Consider the following 20,440-nt stretch of genomic DNA (forward strand, 5'->3'; position numbering starts at 1 on the left):
ACATAATCATTAAAAAGAAATATGTTTTGCAACTTCTATGTGGTCTGCATTAAGCAGCACACATAAAATTTACAAAACACCATTTAAAGATTGTTTATGTGCAGGAAGGGACACCTTCCTGCACATAAACAATCTTGCGATGCAACGCAAACACCCTTGCACTTGTGCAAGGTTGCCTGTGTTGGCGCTAGGCAGCTAAATTTAGCACCAGTGCAGGGGGAAATGCAGGGTTGCACTATATTGTTTTAAATATGGTACAGCCCTATGTTTCAGAAGTGGTGGAGCACTGCATTAAGCCAAGATGGCTAATGCTGCGCACCGTCACTTCAATTGGAAATATGCCCCTCTGTCTTTAAGGTCTATCAAAGTCAGAGGGGTCAGCTGTCCACTGGCTCAAATGGAGCACACAGAAGAAAAGTGAGAATTGGATTTATGTCCCACTGATGCATCAGAAATGGTGTTGGTGGGAGCATAATGGTCAGCTCTTTTAGAAAATGCACCAGACCAGGTGATTTGAATAAATGGTCAGGTAAATGTAAAAAGGCAGAAAGAGCTGATCAATAACCTTCAAAGGATAAACTAAAGAGTAATTTGTCAAACAACTGTGCCTGTAGAGGTTGAGTATTTCGGGGAGGCCACCAGACAACAAACTTCTCCCAGCATCTTGCATGGATTGTTTTAGTCCAGTGGTGCTCAGCTGCCAAGGTGGCACTCCCTAATTAAGAGGGGAGATCAAAGACAGTTAACTATCACCGCTCAATCTTCAAACACAGAGGTATAGGCTGTGCAGGCTTGAGCGCAGGGCCCTGCCCCGATTCTGTGACAGGTGGTCCTCCAAAGGGGCATCCAGAATGGAGGACAGATACTGATGGCCAGACGTTCTGGGGACCACACTCTCCTTTCCCAGTCCAGAGCCACACAAAATAACTTAGGAACCTTGGACAGGAGAAGCTTCATCATCGTGTCTGCTTACAATACACCCTGGTATAGCCACACACAGGATGGAGCATAGGGTAGGGGAAGACAAACACAAGACAAACCAAATAGGTGCCAATCAAGTGACTGGTAACAGTGATAGAGATGGTGCAGTGAAAAGTGACTAAAACTAACTCTGGGTATCCAACAATTAAACTTTATTCAAGGGTCCCCTGTAGGATACCGCCGAGTTAGTTTTAGTCACTTTTCACTGCACCATCTCTATCACTGTTCCCAGTCACTTGATTGGCACCTATTTGGTTTGTCTTGTGTTTGTCTTCCCCTACCCTATGCTCCATCCTGTGCGTGGCTACGCTAGGGTATATTGTAAGCAGACCCGATGATGAAGCAGGTCTCACATGTGTGTGAGTGAGGGCAGTTTTATACAACACTATTTGTGCCACTGCATGTTCTTGCCTTTGAATCCTCCCTACCCCTTCTGGTGTTACTACCTCTTAGTGATGCCACCATTTGCGATTGACTAGACAATGCTGGCTAGGTTCATCTGCATTATAGTTTAAAGATCCTGCCAGGTGCTACATAACCAGGCAGATGCCCTGTTTATTCATCCAATTCCAGGCTCTTTAAAGGCCTTCTGGCACAAAACTAAGGAACCCAGTCTCCATGTTTGTTACAGTACCACATGGCAGAGGTGTGGACTATGAGAACCTGCACCAGTTCCTCCCTGATAGACATGATGAAGGCTTTAAATGCAAAGAGAATCACCCGCAACTCCAACAGGTTGATGTAGAGGCAGGTTTTTCCCAGAGACCAATCATCTGAACTCTCTAACATTTTCTCCCTAGCCCAGCAACCATGCATACTTCATGACTATTGTTTCTAGGTGAGGTAGGGAGACCGGTCTGCCACAGATCTAATTATTGTTCTGCAAACACGACTGCAGATCTCTTGCAGTCTCTTCTGACACCTGGATAGAATCTGAGAGGTTCCCCTGGTGCTGAGCCATTGGGGACTTCAGATCCCACTGCAGCTGTGGCATGTGCCACCTGGTGTGGTCCCCTAGCATGATACCGGAGGCCTAGAAGCATCAAAGTCGCTTTCTCTGAGATCCAGTCAAAAGATTAAACAACTGGATAATAACCTGCATGTCCTGGATTAATTGACGTGGAGGGAATGCTTGGTAAAGCATCGTCTCTGGGAAGGCTCTAATAAAGGGAGCCTCTGACGACCATACAGGTGTGACTTCAGTGCATGCACAGAAAAACCCAGTAAAGTCAACACATTTACCATTGTCTGACAGTAGTCCATACCTTCCTAATGGGAGCCCACCTTCAACAACCAGTTATCAAGATACTGGAAGACTTGTATCCTCAACCTCTAAAGATGGGCAGTGACCATCACTATCATTTTGTTGAACACCTAAGGCGCACTGGTAAAGCTCTAATGGACCATTCAGAGCGGATAGTGCTCATGACCTGCCTGAAACCACAGGTAACTTCTTTGCCACTGCAGAACAGGGATGTGGAAATAAGCGTTCTGCAGATCCAGCAAAACCATCCAGCCTCATATCCAGGGCAGACAGAATGTGGGCCAGGGTGAGTATTTTGAACTTATCCTTCTTAAGGAAGAAGTTCAGAAGGCAAAGATTCAGGCTATGAAGGAGGCCTCAGACTTTCTTTGGCACTAGGAAGTAACAGAAGTACAAACCAGTCCCAACTTTTGATGACAGCCCCCTCTCTAGGACTCCCTTGTCCAAGAATGTGTGAACATCCCCTCGCAGAATGGATAAGTGGTCATCCGGAAGTTGTTGTGGTGTAGGTGGCATGTTTGGAGGAGTGGAGAGAAAAAAATGCATCCATTTTGAACAATCCAGGGCACCAGTCTATGTGATGTAATGCTTTTCCCCCCTAGGGAAGTAATAGGCTACCCAACCTCCTGTCAGGACAATGGGCACTGCTGACGGCAACCTAAAGGGCTCTTGCAGTGGCTGCAGGTAGAGGGGAAGAACTGGGTAGTTCATTGATCTTTGGGACCTGGAGGCTGGCAGCCAGATCCCAACCTCTGCCTCAAAAAGTCTGACAGAACTCCTATTGCTCGACCAATGTTTGTCATGGCTTCGGCTTGAATCCTCTTCCAAAACCTTCAAAGGGGCAAATTTGGGTGTGGAACTGTCATATGGTGTGCCGGTCTGAAGGAGTGCACTGTTGCTTTGCTCTCCTTAAAGCAATCCTGTCCACTTTCACTCTGAAGAGAGGTGCCGTTGAATGGCATGTCCATTAAGGATTGTCTGACATCACTGGAAAATCCACACTTCAAACGAAGAACCACATTGGTCCCAACAGCCCTATCTAAGCAATAAATGGTGTCCAGGCCCGAGTGGACGATATATTTTACTGCACTGTGACAACCCTGTATAATTTATTGTGGGTTGGTCCAAAGGTCACCTGGGACTGTTGGCAAGATATTGGTCCAAAACACAAAATAAAGTGGAGAGAGCCAATACTACTTTTCCATCCTCCTTCGAATCTCCCTATAATAGAACACTTATACCTACCGAAGGAGGAAAAACAGGAAAGGGTAGGTGTTGTGTTCAACAGATACATCATCCGGGGAAAACGTAAGGTTTTGTAAAAGAGCCCTTAACCATTAATAGTGCCATGATTCATTATAGGACTGCTGCAACATCCCTGCGCAGACCAATGCCTGGGATGGAGAAAAGGGAGGGGGAAGACAACACAAGCAAATATGTTTGGATCCACGCAGTAAACTACACACAAACAACAATCAAACTGAAGTCATAAAACTACCTCAGAAATGCCCTTAACAGTCTTTAATCGTGGACTTCCGGGATAGGATTAAAAATGGGATTCAAGTATGGAGATGCCCATGGTTTAATAAGAGCCCCTTCGTCTCTCCTTATGGCCTATTTTATGAATGGTGTCCAGGTCCGAGTGGATGATTTATTTTTCTGCACTGTGATTAACCTGTATAATTTATCGTTGGTTGATCCACAGGTCACCTGGGACTGCTGGCAAGATGTTGGCCACCATGTCCCATAACACATGCATACAGTGCCTAGGCGGATACTGAAATTAATGGTCTGAGGTGGAACCTGGATGAGGAGAAAATGCAAGGTGGTTGGTAAAGGGTTAGGTGTGAGCCTACAGGTGAAGCCTGGACTATCAGGGACACTGGTGTGGGATGTACCAGGAGAAAAGCTCGATCTCCCCTGGTACAGGCATATGTCTCCTGGCTATTTGCCTCAAACTTGCAATCCCAGATGGCCTTCAGATTCATCCAAGGGCCTTTGTTGGACAATGTTAAGTCTTGTGAGGAGCTCAAATACCAAATAAAACCTTTGTTGAGGATCCATCACTGACACTTGGCTCGAATCTGTCTTCTTAGGGACCCATCCCTAGGACACTGGAAAAACTTCAAAAATTAAATTTGTCAGGCAGGACACAATTGAGGGATCAAGCGCCAAATCCTCATCAGAAGGCGCAGGAAGAAAGGAACTGGTGCAGAGATGTTGGCTAAGTAGGGGTTCTGATGTCACATCTGGGACAGGACAGATGCGACGCTGAGCCACACTACACCACTTACAGACGTGCAACGTAATTGCAGAAGAAAATTCTCCAGATCTAGTCTGATGCCTGCTGGTATTCTCATGATGAGGAATCTGCAGTTAGAAGTATCCATCCGAAAAATTATGGAATTTCACCATTCACATCAATATAAAGATAAAAAGTAGTGCAAACAGCCGTATCGAGGATGATGTAATTAGGGATGTCATCATGTTGTCATTCAACATGCCTTTAGTGATTTAATATGTGATGTCATAGGCAGTGGATGACGGGGGGCAAGTTAGGGTTACAGAACTATAACTGGAGAATTTCATTTTTTTTTAGGTTTTGTTTTGTAGCCATGACTTCATAACTTTATTTTCTGGTGAAAAAGGTACACACACACACACACACACACGCACACACACACACACACACACATTTCAGCCATATTATGAAAAATTAATGGTCATTCATGAGAAGATCCCTCACAAGAATAGGGAACAAAGTTCATACGGATAATCTCTAATGCTAATGATAAGCTAGTTCAATGTTCAAATAGTTTGAAGTTTGTTTTTCCAAACATAACAGGGCTTGTTACGATGGCGGTCGGACACCCTATTGGAAATCGGGACCGCCCGACAGGCTGTCGGCAGTCCAGTAAGAGGCATTATGATGCAATGCCTATATTTTGTATTGCGGCAGGTGTTGCTGGCTGCAGCACATGCCACAATTTAAAAAGGGGTTACTTTGCATATCCCTGCACTATGTGGCAGGCACAATACTATGCCTGCCACATAGTGCACGGACATATGGGGGGCACCATATGTGCCCCCCAGTGCCCAAATCGGAGGGCCAGGGGGAAAAGGGGGACCTGCTATGGGCCCCCAAAATTCATTTCCACCAGCCTTTTCATGGTGGGTTAACCGCCATAAAAATGCCGGTGGAAAGGGACATTGTAATCTCTACGGTGGTGCCAGACAGGCATCACCACCTTGGTAGGGACTACAACCCCCTCGACCGCACCGGCGGGCTCAAGAAGCCTGTCAGATGCGTGGCGGTCGGTCTTTCCGACTGCCACCTCTCCACCTGCCATCCTAATGTGGCGGGCAGGAAAAATGGTTCTGATGGCAGTGAGACCGCCACTGACAGCCTGTAGGTGGCAGTCTCACCGCCATCCTAATCAGGCCCTTAATTCGGGATTACATTTCTGCTTTCCCCCAAATTAGTATCCAGCAAGCTCTTTAAAAAAACTGATCTCCAACGATTCATGGATCCAAGGAGACAAGCAGACAATGTGTATATTCTCAAGGAACAGAGTTAGGAATAGGAAATATATACTTAAATACATATAAGCACCTTGATGAAATAGCAGTAGTTGATAGTCTGCAGTCTATAATTTTATAGGTTAAAATCAGTGATCACCTTGTTACAGCCCTGAGAATGAAGTGTTCCTTACCTTGGTCCATAGGATTTCTGCCAGCTCCCCTCGGTTTTGCACAACAGCCCAGATAAGAAGGTCTAGATTGGAATAGTGTAGCTGCCCATCAGTGTCAGGTGTTTTAGAAGGAAAAAAACACAAAAAGTTCAGTTTAAATCAACAGTTTGTGGGGTGGAATATGGAGCTACTACTCTTCTCTATTTAGTGGCCTGGTTCATAAAAATTAGGAATCAATATTGAATGCAGAAAAGGTATTAGGGGGTCAAATGCAGCAGAGTGGGAACACCACCATAAACTGTTGCAGAGTCTGCAGCCCTAATGAATGTAGCAAGGGTGGGCATGTTTCCCCAATGGATTACACTTTCTTTTTCCAGAGTGACAGACAAATTGGAACCCAGGGCGTTCTAACACTTTCTAGCTGTAGAGGCAACCAAAGACTTTGAGGGAGAAGCATTTTGATGGAAGAAATCTGTAGGGATATATTTATTATCCATACACCACTGATGTAACAGATAAGGGTGTCAATTGGGCATATGTCATGCATTCCACTAAATGTATAAACAGAATTACACATTCAGAGTCTTAATCTTCAAATTTAACCCCTTCTACGCTCATGACGAGCTGAGCTCGTCATGAGCGTAACCTGCGCTACGCTGATGACGAGCTGAGCTCGTCATGTAACGCGGGATTTTTAAAATCGCAGCGCGCAGCGGGAAAACCGCTAGCGCGCATGCGGTTAAACAAAGTAGTTTTGGTCTTCATTTCTTTTCACCTCTACACTTTCTTCTAATTCATGTTTCATGACTAATATCTCACTTTCTCAGGGTTCTTTATTAGTTTTCAAATCTTGTTATCAATAATCATATCCAGCTCAAGTTCATGACCAATCCTAGATTTACCTGTATCCTTAGAGGCCATCACTAATAATCTTCTGTTGTATTCAAAAACTAAACATTTGTGTAACTTTCAGCATCCCATGAGCCTAGATGAAATGAACTGCATCCAGCTGTAAACAGTTGCCAGATCAGGTGCAGCTGAACTCGAGAGGCACCTGGGCCCAGATGTTTAGTGATGGAAAAATCTGAGAACCAGGTACAAAAGGTGGGATGGTTGATGGAGAACATGTGAAATAACCAAGAAACAGTCAATGATACATGCAGCAGATGTGATTTATGAGTCCATAAAAAGACGAGATACGGGGGGGGGGGGACTAAGAGCAGACCGCTAGTGGCTAGGAATCAAAAACAATATGAAAAGGATGGTGAGATAATGCATGATATGTGCTTAGAGTTATAAATCGCAAAAACACTCAAGTTATGCTCCACAAGAAATGGAAGGGCATGGCCCTTAGAATAAGGTGGCTCTTGGCATTTCTCAGGCCCTTTCCACACTCTAGGTAATTCTTAAAAAAGTGGACACAAGAAATGTCATACAAGTTCGGAGGAACGTTTTGTAAGGCATGGTGTGCCAGTAGAGTTGGTCATGGACAGTGGTGTGCAGTTGATGTCCGTAGAGATGAGGAAAGTTTTAAATGGGTTGGGGGTTCATCACTGTAGGTCATCATTTCATTTGTTATTCATGAGGTAATTGCATAGAGAAAAGGATCTTGAAAGGAGGGTTGCAAGCAGCTGTGTGTGATGGAGGTAGTTGGACTGATGCTCCAGGGAAATGTATTAAGGAACATCACAAGGCGTCCAATATTACCAATGAAATAACCCTTTACAAGATGATCCATGGGAGAAATCTGTATTCTGTGCTGAACCCCTGTAGTTGAATAGAAACTGGGGTTTCCAGTTGGGAGACTGGGTGAGAGTGAAGCGCAGGCAAAGAGCTAGAAAGGTTTGTCCTATTTTTCAAGACCTTTGCAAGTGATAAGAGAAGGAAGATGTGTGGTGGAACGGAAGGATGGTAATGTGGAATTTGAAAAGGAATTACCTCTGCATGAAGATGCAGAGAACACAGACCAAGAAGTGATTAAGGGGTAAGGAGAGATCCAGATCTCCTCTTGAAACACTTGTTCCACTTCAAGAAATGATAAGTAGGAGTTTCTCTCTCCACCTCAGGAATGGTGTTCCCTTATGCCATTGTGGCAGTTTATGTTGGGGGCACTAACCTCATGTTCACTTCCATTTATATCATCATAGTATTCTCAGTCGAAAAGCCAATTATCAAAGTAGAGAAGAGAATCATACTATGCTCTGCCATTGATCGAGACGGCATCGCTCCATTTAAAATCAGGAAGATTGACATCAAGGGATAGAAGACCAACCTCAAGATGAAGTCAGCAGCTATTGAGAAATTTGACATCCATGCATGGTGTTTATTGTGCGATGTCAAGGCCTTCTTGTTTTTCAAAGACACTTTCAAGTGCCAGATCTTTCTCTGTCTTTCTTAAGAAGCACTTTTCATTAGTGCTACCTGATAAAATACAGGTAATAGAGGAGCCAGACCTGCAATCTGCAGATGATATGTTGAGGGCACATGACACATGTTTCACTTCCTCCTTCTTGGAGCCCCCCCCCCCCCCCCCCAAGGAAACAACTGGAATTACAAATAGAGAAAACAATATTACATTTAGTTCGACAGCTTTGCCAATTCAGCAATCCCATTCTCCTCATTTGGTTGTAGTAAGATAAACTATGTAACAAAACAAGTGTCAAGGTATGCCACAGCATGTTCTTCAGGTAGATCCAGCACCTGTTGTGTAATCTTTGTCACAACTAAAACAGGTTCAACTGCCTCAAGAAGCTCCTAATACTAATTTCCTTTCCAGCACTGGAGAAGGCATAATTTTCATACTCCTCGAAGAAGGTAGCACGCCCGCCCTCCTGATAAATAGGAGGGAAGAGATAGGACCCACAGGTCCAAAATTCCAAGGAGAAGATCATGTATACAAAGGTATACATGATCCATTCAAAGGAATGGCAGAACTGGAAATGATTCTACTTCTTATTGAGACTATAAGAGGAATTATAGTCCATCCTTGTCCTGTAGGTTACCTAAAATAGCCTCTCCTTTGGATTATACATTTACATTTCATGAAGTCCTGATAGAGAACATGAATAGCCCTACATATTAGCTCCTCCCTACCACGCTCTTTGTTACTTCAACATAGGGTTCCTCATGGTCATTGACACTGTTAGTGCTAGACCTCAAAGAGCCAGTTATGTATATTTTTTTAGAAGCCATTAACTTGGATAGCAGAATTTCTTCCTTTAAAAAAAAATACTTTAATAAAAAAATATATATATATATTTCTGTAGAGGTGAACAAAATAAGAAAAGAAGGAATACTCATTCTTGTATATGATGCTTATAGCTTTCCAATCAATTTCAATAACTGGTTATTAATACTATTCCCTTATGGGGGTCTGTATCAGTTTATTGTTAAATAATGCTAGCGGTTCAATCCAAATCTGTCCAAAGATTTTATAATTCCTGAACTTATTTATGTGAGAGAGTCCGATGCCAGGGGAAAGTGAGGAAGTTACCTGATCAGACCGTCTTTGCTCTAGACTCCGCAATGGGATTTCCACAGACCGACCTAGAAAAAGAAAGTGTACAGAGTCAAAGGGAAAAATTATATGGAAAGGAAAGAGGAGGAGAGAACTTACACAAGGACACTTAAGAAGTACAACATCAGGAAGGTAAAGGACACTCAAAACTGACAGAAGAAAGTCGGAAAGAGTGTAACATGCCGGGAGGACGTCTCCTTCAGCTGAAGCCCAGTAGGACTCACAGGAAGCACAACCATAAAAGGGTACTAGGTATTCAAAAAGGTGGCAGTAGCCGAGAGATCCCCTTGTGGATGATTGGCTTGCGCTCTAAGTCCACAAAGTAAAGTAGTGATTCTTGGAGTGCACAGGCCAATGTTCCACTCCATCTCTAAGTAATGTGCCCTCTCCTAGAGGGTTCACTGCTCCCAGAACTCAATCCTGAACCATAGTTTTTTCCATATGTAGGAGGGCAGCAATGTAATCTTATTATTTTCGTGTTGGCCATTTGATTTAGTAGCTATGATCTATTATCTATACTTTAAGGTAAATCATCAAGCAATGTGTGTTATTTTTAAGATCCTTTATTCAATTAAAAAACGTCACTTTATTTTGGCAGACCCAGCCAACGCGTTTCATCCCTTATAGGGATTTCATCCGGGCAGTTAACTGAGTTTTTCTTTCCCTGCATGCCCATTATTTCAATTCCGGTCACTTTGTTCCATCGATCTCACATCTCACATCTTACTTGACGTGCTGCTGATTCCCGTAATGACATCCACTCGCTCGAATTTGAGATTTGAGGGCTATAATATATATTGACAAACAAAGAACCCAAGAGGGAGAACAAGAGGACATTACAGGGTCCCACGTCAGATCATAATGATTTCTTTCATTAGGATTCCTTTTTTGATTTAACACTTGCCTGAGCGTTCTGTTATTTCTTCAAAGGAGCCGTAGGCTGATGTACCACCTGATGTACCACCTTTTTCGTCCTGAAGACAGAGTAGAAACAAAGGATGGTTAATGCCAGAGAGAGGAGAAGAAGAGCTCTTCTTTAATACAAATAAGATTGTGCTGCAAACAAGTCTATTAAACATTCCGTATTTCTCTTACAAGACTGTAATCGCAATAAAGCTGCAAATGTTAAAAGAATTAATAGCAAGCTTCCTGAGCAATATCTCTGCCAAATACTCCACAAGGTGGTGTCAGAAGTGGGATAGGAGGAAATGGAAGCTTAACTCTTTAAACTAGCCTATGGCCAACAAAAATTGAAGTGGGTTATGGGAAAGTTTATGTCCACTTCCGGGCAGGAGAGTGAGACTTTTCGAACTGCTCTTCAGTCACGGTCAGAGCAGTTAGAACAGGTCTCCCAGAATCAAGATACTGTCTTATGTAGATTGGATAATGTGCTAGATCGACAAAGGAAGCACATAGCACTGCCTTCACTAGTTTTGCAAAATTAGTTGGGGGAGGAGACACTGATTTTTTTTGTCTATAATTTGAGAGGATTGCTCAGGTGGCTACATGACCCATAGATCCATGGGCACAGTACTTAGTCCATTGCTTATGAGAGAATGACAGTCAGTTTATCGGGCTGTAAACTTTAGAAGACCGATACTCTGAGGATATAAGAAAAGTAAATTAGTAGATGCTGATACCTATACGGTATGCCTTTGACAAATAGGAGACAATGGGAGAGCCACCCCACACATTGTTTTATAGAATAAAAGATTTAGCAGATTGATGACGGAGGACGGCCTCAGCAACCAAGGAGGAAATATATGAAAAGATATACCTAGAACAATTTTTGAATTTCCTTCAAATGCCAATCCAGCTTTGGGTAAAACAACATAGTCACCTAACCTTGGAGTTGAATAGCGAGATCGCTTGTGCCTTTAATAAGAGTGCAGGAGACTAAGGCGGGTTAAAAAAAAAAGGTGTTCTTCAAAGTGAGATTACCTTACTGAGGAGAGGAGAAAACACCCACAATAAAATGGTCCAAAGTTACAACCCAAATTATAAATAAAGAAAGCACCTCACCATCCCCGGGTTGTCAAGATTTTGAATGTGGAAATTATGCCACTTTGAGAGCATCTGCTCCCAAAAGAAGGAGGAAGAAACAATGGAGATTGACTTAGCATGAACATCTCTGTTAATGGGCCAGATCTCCCTTACTATCACTACCCCCTTAATGTGACTGGATCCCCAGTCAAAGCGCTCCTAGACACAGGCTGCAAACAGTCGGTAATGACAACGCAAAGGTTTAACCCAAACCGTACGATTACCAGAGTATTAAAATTCACTGTGTCCACCAAGAAAAATGTGAATAACCAAGGGTAGAGGTGCTATTCAAGTTTAATAAGCAAATATGTTTATTCGATTTTTCCAACAGTCACAGAAAACCGCAATCCGTTCCATATAATCAGCCGTGAACCCCCTGCCCCCACCTACACAATCCTGCCTCCTTATGTACAATCAGTGGGCCGATACCATCTGGTACTGAGGACCTGCAATTTTTTTTATTTTGAGAAGGAGAGTACCTGTACTTCTCAAGAGCAACATAATACTTTTAATTGGAGAGTACTGACACTCCTCAGAAACAAGCAGGTACTCTGGTACAGGGTGCCTGCACTTCTATATTTCCATTTAAAACGCAGCGTACAATGAATATTGCCCTTGCCTTTTCAATGTCACCTTCCACCCCCATCCCCTGAGAACCAGGGGCAGCAACATCATCTTGCTTTCTGTATTAGTAATTTGTTGTGGGATGGCTGCTCGCAGCTATAACAATAGGCGTCTCAGGTAGCCTATTGATCGTCTTCCAATCATATCAGGTCCTCTACACCTTTTCCATCCATTCAGGTGTGTCTTGTGTGTTGCTTGCCAGCAGTCACCCATTCTCGCAGGTCAGTTGCCCAGAATTTGGGTTCCGGGGCTCAAGTCACCACTCAATGTATTGCAATCCGTCAACGCGTATCAGTCCCAGCATCACCATTCTGGTCTGCATTTTTTAGAGGTTTTTTTTTGCAGTATCTTCAAGGTCAAGGCATTGATTGACTGAGCTTACCAGCTCCAGCCCTATTATGTGGTTGATCAGGGTCATCAACTATGTTCAGAAGTCCAATAAATGAAGACACACCCAGGTCATGTGCAAGAAGATAGCAGCTGGCAATTTACACCACAAACAGGCAGTCCGACTAGTGAGGTACATCTTGGCTAGTTTATATGTCGTCGGGTACTGTCTATGCAATAGTGGACCTATTTGAGCTTGAATATCGTGTTCTGCAACACCCATTTTACTTTTTTCACACTCTTCCATTCTGACGCAGTTTCATGCCCTCACAGTCCCTAACCCATCTGTCTTTAGCATGTTCCATTGAGCCCCCCCCCCTTGTTTTTCACCAGTTGGGTTATCAGTCGTTGATTATTCAGACAGCTGCAGAATTTGGGACAGTGTCATGTGTTCCTGTGGCTCATCTGGAAAAGATATCCCTCAGGTGGAATAGGGCTAGTCTTGCGTAATGTAAGAACTGTCCAGGTTCCAAACTAAATTGCTCCTGTACCTGTGTTAAGGAGAGAAATCGCCTATCATGCATAAGTCCCCCACCTTCAGGTATCCCCCCCCATCCAGCCATTTCATATAATTCATATCTCTCTGCAGTCTATGAAAGGGCAGTAATGACCACAGGGGCAGTTCATCAGCAAAGGGGACCCTCCGAAAGATTCTGCAAAGTCACACATCTAGCAATGAACAGAAAAGGTACGAGAGTCGTTGAGGATGGCTTATCCCATCAGAAAGCTCTGGCAGGATGATGCCATTAGGTCCAGCCAGTATATCATTTCGGTTTAGTTCATCATTGAACCTGCACATGGCATGTCTTCGGCTGGGTCGCGGCATAATATAAAAACTGGTCCGCCAGGTGAAGCCCCCGCAAGCCAAGGGTGTTCCAGAGTTTGTAGCTGCACTCAGCTTAATTTTCCTGCTCCCCCAATGCACCCAGGAATCTGTCCAGTTGTGCAAATGTAGCATTCGGGACTGGACACAGAGCGTTCTGAACCACAGGCAGCGCTGCAAACACACAATTTTAGCTAAAGCCATCATTGAGAGAGGCAGGACCAACCATACCACTACCGATCGGTCTAGACCCGTCAACACTGCCTACATTTAGGCCATATTGAGCTTTTGACTTGCAACACCCAGATAACAAAACTGCTGTGTTTCCCATTACAGTCCCAATTCCCAGGGGAGGTCTCAGTCGCCCCAAAGTGAAAAGCCTGAACTTAGCCTGATATGTGCGTAAGCTGGACATCTAAGGGAAGGTTTCCAGTTCCTAAGGTGTGGACACCAACAACTCTCTCAGATACACTAGGGTGTCATCTGTATACATCGAGACAATGTGCTGCGTTTACGCCATTTGGATACCTCAGGGACCCAGCCTCAGCTGCATCCATTAGGCCAGCAGCTCCCACGTGAGTGCAAAAGTAACAGGGCGAGGGGACGCCCTTGTCTGATGCCCCTTGCCAACTTTAAGGCTTCTGAGACCAGGCACCTTGTACACGCTCGCAAGACCGGATCCGTATATAGGGGTTGTGTCTACTGTATAAACTGTGGTCCAAAGCCCATTATACGGATGACCCCCCCTCATATAGTGCCAGCCAACAGTGTCAAATGAGAGTCCAAGTCTAAGAGTGCAAGCGTATGCACCTCATCTGAGGACTCTACCTTGTGTGAGACATGATTCAAGTGCTGAATGTTGTGAATTGTGCTCCTAGCAGGGGTAAACCCCATTAAGCCACAGAATACTAGGATTCCAGCACCTGAAAGAGTCTGTTAGTCAGGACCTTGCACAGCAGTTTAAGGTCAGCATTAAACAGCAACAGAGATCTGTAGGAAGTCAACTCCAATGTGACCATCCCCTCTTTCAAGATGATTAGCATTGCCGCTTCCCTCATAGAAGGCAGGAGCATCCCTCTCTGTCTAGCTTCAAGGAATACCTAGGTTACTTTTCCAGGAAAGTGTCAGACAAGATTTGACAGAGGTCTGCTGGGAGCCCCCCTGCCCCAGATGTACCCCGGTGCACATCAGCTAGAGCTTCCTATGTTCTTCCAGCTCCAGTTGCTTCTCTAAGGCTTGATACTGCTCCGCTGTGAGGTGAGGCAGTTCCATCTCAGCGATAGAACGTTTCAGATCCTCCCAGCCAGGGTCTCCTACTGGAGTGAACCTCAACTGCAAGTAAGTTAGCAAGAGGCGTTTGTGCCCTCTGTCAACAATAGTGCTGCCTCCCTTGCGTGTAGCAACAGTATATGCATGTCTGGCCTGTCTCTCTTCAGCAACCATGATAACTTCCCGAACTTGTCACCTTTCCTGCACTGCATATGGATGAATTTCTCCAGTCTCGTCCAGGTGAGCACATCTGCATTTTCACAGCCGTAAGCTCCTGTATGTCGTGGCCATTTGAGCACTCATTTGGTCTTGGTATGCTGGTTTGCTCTCCAGTTGTCTGTGCATGCCATTTACTTATGCCAAGCAGTCCCTCTGGAGGGCCACCTTGCATGTCTCCCACTCCAGAGCTCTGAAAAAACAAGGCCATATAATTTTGTACATGAGCTGAGAATGCCGCATCTGTCAGGGCCTCTGTTTGCAGGCACCACAGGCGTATTTTAGGTCTGTGCCATCCCAGTCTCAGAAGTAGTGGACAGTGGTTCAATAGATGAAACACAAAAGAGAGGGCCTGAGGAGATTTAAAGACCTGCAGGGGCTAAGACAAATAAAATAGTACGCTCCCCCCCCCTGACATTTTAAACACAATGCGTGACTTTTATTCCCAACTGTACAGCTCACAAGCAACACCAGAGACCTCGGCATTAGAAGAATATTTGGATTCAGTAGGGCTGGTGTGGTTCAACAACACCTACCGAGAGTACCTTGATATAACATTCACTGTGGAAAATGTGCGGGAAGTGATTGGCGAAATGAAAGCGGACAGGGCACCAGTGACAGGCGGCCTCATCACGCAATTTTATAAAGAATATGCTGAAGATCTGGACCCAGCCTTTTGGAGGTGTACCAGGAAGCATTGGAAAGTGACGTACTTTCCGCATCGATGAGGGAGGCGATCATCCTCGCCCTCCTCAAACCAGACAAGGACCCCGGGAGTTGTGAATCTAACTGTCCCCTTTCGTTGATTAATCAGTGCCAAGATCTTTGCGAAACTCCTGGCCACTAGACTTAAACCACTGCTTCCAATGAAAGTCTTGTCAGCACCATTCCGTCTTTGTGCCGGGAAGAGCCACTCCCCATAACATAAAAACCTTATTTGGGTTGCTTCATTATTTAGCGCCAAGCCTACCTGCTGCCTCTGCGCTACTAGATGCCTCAAAGGCATTTGATTCTTTTGAATGAGGGTTCCTTTTTCCCCTCCTTCACAGAATAGGATACAGCCCAACCTTTATAAAACAGATTCAGCTCCTTTACACAGCCCACAGCGCGATTAAGGGTAAACGGGTTAATATCGGAACCAATCGCCATAACCCGTGGCACCAGGCATGGTTGCCCTTTGTCGCCCCTGCTATTTGCGATTTCGACCGAACCCCTGGCAGCGAATCTACGATAACACCATGCCAAAAGGGGAATAGGCTTCACTACTAGGGCCCTTACTGTGTCCATGTACGCGGACAACATCACACTGTTCAAAGTACGCCCCGAACATAACCTGGCCCCCATAAGGGAGGTGATACGTTTTGGTAGGTTATAAGGAGTGCACATTAATTGGAATAAATCTGTGATACTCCGTCTCACATCTGGCACACAGAAACTCGACACTGAATATTCGGTGAGGTGGGCTTTGGACTGCCAATTATGGGAAGGTGGTTGCATGGATTGAAGATAGAATCAAGAGATGGAAGCCACTTCCATTCTCACTAGCGGGCCAAATAGCGATAGCCAAAATGATTGTATTGCCCAAATTGTTATAACTTTTCGCGAATCTGCTGCTCCCACTCCCACTGCATTTCTTTGGAAGATTGCGCTCACTCATAATTGCACTGGTGTCGGCTGGAGGTTAACCACGCATCGCATGGGAAATTATGACACTACCGCAGAACCAAGGCGGGATGGCAGCTCCGGATTATGCGTCGTACGCTTACAGTGCGCAGGTACAATTCCTGCACTTCTGGGCACATCCCACACCCTACCAGCCACACGTAGCTATAGAAATAGATTGAGCAGCTCCCCTGCCAATATCTACAGTGCTTTATCAACCATACAAACGCCCACGGGGAGAAATAGATCTACACAAGTTATGCGATGGGCATGGAAGGGAATCCGCAAAAGAGCTCTTCTGGGGGTATTATACGCACCAGCCGTACCCCTTTTCAACAATCCCATGTTTCCCCCACTACAGGAGCGAAAAGCTCAAGAATATGCAAGCGCACACAGCCTAGCAACGGGTGGTGACCTTTACCCCAACTACACATTCATAACACTTTAACAAATGTGCTCCCCCGTGAAGCAGACCGCACTAGACATGTTGCTGTATTACCAGCTCCTCGTGTCCTGCAGAAGTAAATTCCCCACGTTTCCAGAACCTCTGCCCACCCTGCTGGCGCTAGAAAATGTTTTGAAGGTAAAATCGGTTACTTACCTGTAATCCTAGTTCTCTTCCAGGGGTATCCTCCTCAAAGTCATAAGCATTAGAATATTCTTGCCCATGCGCGGGACCCCGGAAACACTATATTATATGTGCGATATATATGTGATCAAGGTGCTGTTTGCATCGAAACGCATCATGGCGGTATGGTGATGAGTAATTAAAAATCACTACTCACAAGTGTACCCCCCTGTTAGAAACCCTTCTCCTCCGTGGGAATTAAACCTTAAACCAGATCTTCCTTGCAACACCTCTCGTGGAAGGCATCTTTTCTAGTCTCAATTACTTCAGCGCGCAGTCAGTGAGATACAGGCGCTGTGTACAAAAGTACCCTACACTGTTTTCCATCACAACAGAGTAGTCTTGAGGGCGCATCCATCCTTTTTACCTAAAGTTGTCTCTGATTTTCATATAAATCAGTCTATTTCTCTTCCGTCCTTTTTTCCAAACCCTACGACCCCAGCTGAGCGGTCGCTGCACTCTTTAGATCTCAAAAGAGCCCTTAAATATTATTTGGAAAAGACCAAGGAGAGTAGAAAGACGGACCAATTGTTTATCAACTACGGTCCACTGAGGACGGGCTTCCCAGCTGCCAAAAGATCCATCTCCAGATGCATCATCTCCTGTATTAAATTGGCTTAGCAGCTTGCAGGCAAGCCCTTGCTTTTGTCACCTAAAGCACACTTCTAGGGGGAAAGCGGCAACAGTAGCTTTCCTACATGATGTCCCTATGTCAGATTTGCAAGGCTGCAACCTGGAGATCAGTTCATACCTTTACAAGGCATTACTGCCTAGAATCTGATTCCAGGACTGATACTCAAGTAGGACAAGCCTCTTTGAGGAATCTATTTGGGTAGTCTGCGGCCTGTACAAGCTTAGTTTTTCTAGGCTTAGTAATGTTATTACTGTATTGTTACTCCTTTGCCCGCAGGGAGATGAGGTGAGGCTCGCTATTCTATTCTAATGCTTAGGACTATTGATGAGGATCCCCTGGAAGAGAAGGATTAGTTACTTACCTGTAATCCTAGTTCTCTTCCAGGGGTATCCTCATCAAAGTCATAAGCAACCCTCCCGCCTCCCCGGGCAAAGGATCTTTATTACTTTGGAGATATTGTTAACCTATTGGTTTCCATGGTTTTTCAGTCTCCGAAAAGAACTGACCCAACTGTCACCCCTGAGGCATGATGGGATACTGGGGGTCATGAGTGCCTTAAAGGCACAGTGTCAGTTTTTTTGTAGCATGCAGCTACAGGTTAGCTTTTCAGTCTTTTAGACTGTTTGCAATGCAGCCTGGGAGCTTTCTATGCTTTCAGGATATAGTAAGAATTTCTACTGCTTTTTCAGCCTACCAACAAGAGAAAACCTACTTGACTAGATGAAAAACGTCGAAGTAGGGTCAAAAAAGTAGAAATCTGAGAGAATTTTCTGTCAGAAATCAGAAAAATAGTGGATGCTGCAGCTAGAGCGATAGTTGGCCTGCCCAGGTTTTGCCCTGTCTCTAACACCTTACGATCTTTGCACTGGCTGCCGGTCAAGATGAGAATCCATTTCAAGGTCTTATGTCTGGCCTTCAAAATCCTGAAAGGTTCTGCCCCCCAGATCCTCACCAATCTTTTATCTTTTTATGTTCAGACACGCTCTCTCAGATCCTTGGGCCAGGCTCTCGCTGTGGTCCCCCGGTTCAAGCTTTGCCGAGCTGGGGGCCGATCTTTTCGAGTGAGAGCTGCGGCTATCTGGAATTCTCTTCCGGTAGAGATCAGTCTGTTGGAGGACCTCCTGTTGTTTCGTAAGGCCATTAAAACTCTCCTATTTTAATTCTGCCCTGTAGCTGCTCCTCTCTTCTGTCTTTTCTTTTAGCGGTGCTGCATTCTTTCTTGTCTTGCGCCGGGACGCTCCTTTGCTGGAGCAACTGCGCGCATTATAAGTGCCCATAGCATAGCATAGCTGCGAATCCAGGATCCTTCCTGAAGGAGCCGGAAAGAACAACTGACCCAACTGTCACCCCTGAGGCATGATGGGATACTGGGGGTCATGAGTGCCTTAAAGGCACGGTGTCCGTTCTTTTGTAGCATGCAGCTACAGGTTAGCTTTTCAGTCTTTTAGACTGTTTGCAATGCAGCCTGGGAGCTTTCTATGCTTTCAGGATATAGTAAGAATTTCTACTGCTTTTTCAGCATTAAAACAGTTTCAAAGCAATCTTTGATGTTGTTTCTCATGTTTCTAATGCATACCTTGCATGGTTATTTTGGCTGCAATTGCTATATATATATACCGACACCGTGAACAGGGACTCTTGCAGTCCGAAACGCGTAGGTGGGAGACCTACATGAAATAAACAGCGTAATCCAAAGAGTGGTGTGCGGCGTATTTCTTACATAAAGAAATTTTGTTTCCTGCAAATTTTGCGAGTGTGTCCTAACTCTCGCCGCCAGCACCGGCTTTAAGAGCTCCCCCCCACTTGGGACATTTGCTTGGTAATATATATATATATATATATATGTGGGGCACATAATATAGTGTTTCCGGGGTCCCGCGCATGGGCGGGAATCTTCTAATGCTTAGGACTTTGATGAGGATACCCCTGGAAGAGAACTATAAAAATACACAAAAAGCTTCCCCGCTAAAAGTTCCTCCCTCCTGGGCTGCTTGGGATATGGAATTGGAGGCTCCCCTCACAGAGACACAATGGAAGCTGAGTTGTCAGCTAAAGTGCCTGTCGACAAATTATCGCCTCCGGCTTATACACTTCAAATTTTTACATCTTATATACCGCACTCCCATACACTTGCATAGAAAGGGATTGCGAGAGGATGATTGTTGTTGGAGATGTGGCTCTCCCCACGCTAACTTTACTCACCTAGCCTGGAGTTGCAGGCCTATAGCACAATTCTGGTTGGAGGTTTATGAGCATATTAAAGACATAACCGATCAGGACCTCCCACTCACGCCACTCGTGACCCTGCTCAGAGTGTTGGCGATGGTACCCCCTAAATTGAGCAAGCTGCCCTCCCTGCTCCTACTGATGGCAAAAAGGCAGGTTGCTCTTCACTGGGGCACAATGCGGCCCCCGCTAGCCAAAGACTGGATTGCACAAGTCATTCCCTGCAGCACACAACTTTCCACATAATGGGAACTTCAGCCACTCAGATCCCGACCCAAAGATATATGGGAACCATACATAACTTGGCTGAACTCTAGAAATGTAGATGTTTAATGTATCAACTACATGCCTGATGTGTCCAATGACAACCCTACGGAATGGAATTGTAATGTATGGATGCGGAGTAGAGGTGCTGAAATGTCTTCTCATTTCTTTGTATCTATTGGAGTATAATATTGCAGAAGGAACTGTATA

At 44.9% G+C, this 20,440-nt stretch overlaps 1 protein-coding gene across 3 annotated transcripts in view; it reads right to left on the reverse strand.

The window, feature by feature from the left end:
• LOC144773609 (transient receptor potential cation channel subfamily M member 2-like) overlaps positions 1-20,440 on the reverse strand; it is a 1,291,174-nt gene that overhangs the window by 838,633 nt on the left and 432,101 nt on the right. For all 3 annotated transcript variants that reach the window (XM_078658751.1, XM_078658750.1, XM_078658752.1), the window contains 3 exons: positions 10,359-10,428; positions 9,431-9,483; positions 5,959-6,039 (listed from right to left, as the gene is read on the reverse strand). In XM_078658751.1, the coding sequence (XP_078514877.1) occupies positions 5,959-6,039; positions 9,431-9,483; positions 10,359-10,428 (204 nt within the window). The remainder of the gene's footprint in view (positions 1-5,958; positions 6,040-9,430; positions 9,484-10,358; positions 10,429-20,440) is intronic.

Source organism: Lissotriton helveticus, chromosome 8 (genome assembly GCF_964261635.1).
Source record: "Lissotriton helveticus chromosome 8, aLisHel1.1, whole genome shotgun sequence".
Lineage (NCBI taxonomy): Eukaryota > Metazoa > Chordata > Amphibia > Caudata > Salamandridae > Lissotriton > Lissotriton helveticus.